This window comes from Lottia gigantea (assembly GCF_000327385.1).
Source record: "Lottia gigantea unplaced genomic scaffold LOTGIsca_92, whole genome shotgun sequence".
NCBI classification, from domain to species: domain Eukaryota; kingdom Metazoa; phylum Mollusca; class Gastropoda; family Lottiidae; genus Lottia; species Lottia gigantea.
Window position 1 is genome coordinate 260,101 of NW_008711014.1, and position 2,676 is coordinate 262,776.

General features: G+C 33.1%; 1 protein-coding gene across 1 annotated transcript; it reads right to left on the reverse strand.

Moving 5' to 3' along the window:
- Positions 1-1,251: 1,251 nt before the first annotated feature.
- On the reverse strand, positions 1,252-2,350 carry LOTGIDRAFT_86394 (hypothetical protein; the record flags this gene model as incomplete). The annotated part of the gene is made up of 2 exons (XM_009068643.1): positions 1,252-1,304; positions 1,816-2,350. Coding segments are annotated over 2 exons (588 nt in total), but the record flags the coding sequence as incomplete, so codon positions are not given.
- Between the last annotated feature and the right edge of the window lie 326 nt (positions 2,351-2,676).

Genomic DNA, 2,676 nt, shown 5'->3' on the forward strand with positions numbered 1-2,676 from the left:
GAGAATCAAAGCTGCTGATTTAAAGGGATATATTTGTGTTAATACTGTATGTATATGATATGAACAGTTTTAATTCTAATAAGGGCTTAACCAACAGAGGTGCACCTTACAGACATGATAATTTCAAAATGGAAACAGAAGTTGTGTGCAATATATTTATGATCATACCAATCTATTTTCTGATATATTTCATCTCAATTGTGATCTAGCACATTTTGTATGTCAGTCTTGTAGCCAATAACCTTATTTTTAACCAATCAAAGTGTGGCATGTTTAACTCCTTTCTTGATAACAAAACATTGTGAGATAGTATGCTTAGTAGAGTAATATAACATCCTATTAATTTAGGTTTCACTCTACCACAATTCTTCATTGTCCATTCTCATTTCCCATTCTGTAGAAATTTTCATGGCAGCTTAAATTATTCAGCCCAAAATCTACTATAATTGTTAAGATGTACAAATATAGAAAATAAGACGAGAAATTAATAAAAATATTGTATATTGACAAACATGAATGCTGTACTGGTTATTTTACGTCATAATACAAGAAAATATCAACAAACAAACAAACATAATAAATAAACACTATAACAGTAAATATTATCAAAATTATTCTTAGGGTCTTTAACAGATATTTTGGCCAATAAAACTAACAACTTATTATACTTTGATGATCTTTCTCAAAACTAATGTAGAAATATCAATAGAAGTTAAGTTTCCCAATTTGAGATGTCAAATCATTTAAATACTAGTACAAAAAATAAATATCTAAAAACATAAAAAGCTTTTCAACTCTTGTCTCTCAAAAAATACTGTCCGGGCATGTTCTTCTGGAGAGTAAGTGAACAGCCAATCTTTGAAATGCAAACGATGGAGGAAATAGAACACTCAACACTATCAATAATACTGTTAACAATATGTCAGACATGTTTTGACATTAAGAACAGGTGAATAACGTTCCATGTCTCTTATCACTATATTTGAGTTTTTAGTATCATCACATAGAAGCTGGTGAGGGAGCTGATAAATTGCGACCTCTATCATCGCTAGTTTCATTTAAACTTTTACGATGCTCAATCTCTCTCTGAACAACATTAAATTCCTTTTTATTCAGTTTATAAGTTAATTTCCACAGATGAGGGTTGGCTGAATTACTGTACGGCGTTTGATAATGGCGTCCAAAATAGTTAGAATCTTCTAATTTTTTTACTGGTGAGTTTGATAGAAAATCTCTATCTGATCTTGGAGGGGGTATAAATCTATGAGCATATTTTTTAAAATTTTCTGGAGGTAAAATATTTCCTACAAAAATAAAGTTCATATAAAATATATTTTGAGTTAATAGTACTGTGAAATAAAAAATGATATGGTTTTGACTTGAGTTTATCTTATGCTGTTGACACCTGTTGTGGATACAAAACCTTCATCAGGAAAGCTAGCCTTGGAAATGGGGGGTTAACTCATTAACTTAATGAGCAAGGGGAGTGAGCTCACCATACAGGAGCAAAAGGTCGACAAGAAAAATATTCTACAGTATGAAGGTACATGTCTCGAGTCTAATCATTATTATCTTTAGGTTGAATTTGCAGCAGTTATAGGGGTTGGGATAATTCATGGCAAATCAAAAGTTGTTGATAATATTTAAGGGCTTCATAGCTTCATGATTCAACATTAGTGTAAGTAGAATTTAAAGACACAGACATCTGACTTGAAGTTGGAAAAATCTACGCTATCAGTGTCCCCAATATACAAAAAAGTGAGGAAAACCCCTCATTACAATCCTTATAATCAGAAAATGTAAAGATTTGCCTACCGTTTCTGTCAATTGGTGGATGTCGAACTTCACTTTTTATTTTTAATTTTCTCATTTGGAAATCATCATCACTGGTTCGTTTAATGGCCAAGGATTTAAATCTTTCATCTTGGAATAAGTTACTCTCTTTAACAAACTTATTGAACGTGTGCTCTCCTATTTTTGAAGGTGGAGGTATGTTAAGTGGGTACATTGCTGCAATCACATCAGACGTTTTTCGTCCCTCAGCAGAAGTATGGAAACCAAACTGCTTACGAAAATTTCGCCACACATTGCTGTTGTAACTGGCATCTGGTCGAGAGGGGTAGGGTGGGGCACATTTTCCTGCCTCTAGCCACAGTCTATGTTCAACTGAAGGTTGCCCATTTGTGAAGGCCTCAGGGTTAGTTCTTAAAAAGTGATTACATTCAAAGTCTAAAACTGTGGTAGGTTTTTTCCGTGTGGCTAGTTTTTGAACAGATCTAGGAGTAAAGCCAGTATAAGTTGTTTTTACTGGTTTCATCAGTCTCTCTCTTTCTTCTATAGTTGGCATGACTGCTACAGACATTCCAGAGGGCAAATTCTCCTCTCCTGCAATGATACATTTAAAAAATTTCAAATAAAGTATAGATCTATTCAAATTTGAAAAAATTCCATGAAAATTTTGTCTTAGATAACTTGGAACAATGGTATGTAGTTTTATTACAGATCATCATAGAGTTATACAACATGCCCACAAATAGACCTGTTTTAAGAAGGCATCTCGACTAGACCTACCCTATGAAATCCTCTCTCAGTTAATTATTAGGCTCATCAAAACATGTTTTCGTGCCAGACAAAACATTACTAAGTTACCTTGAATTATGGTCCAATCCTATGGTT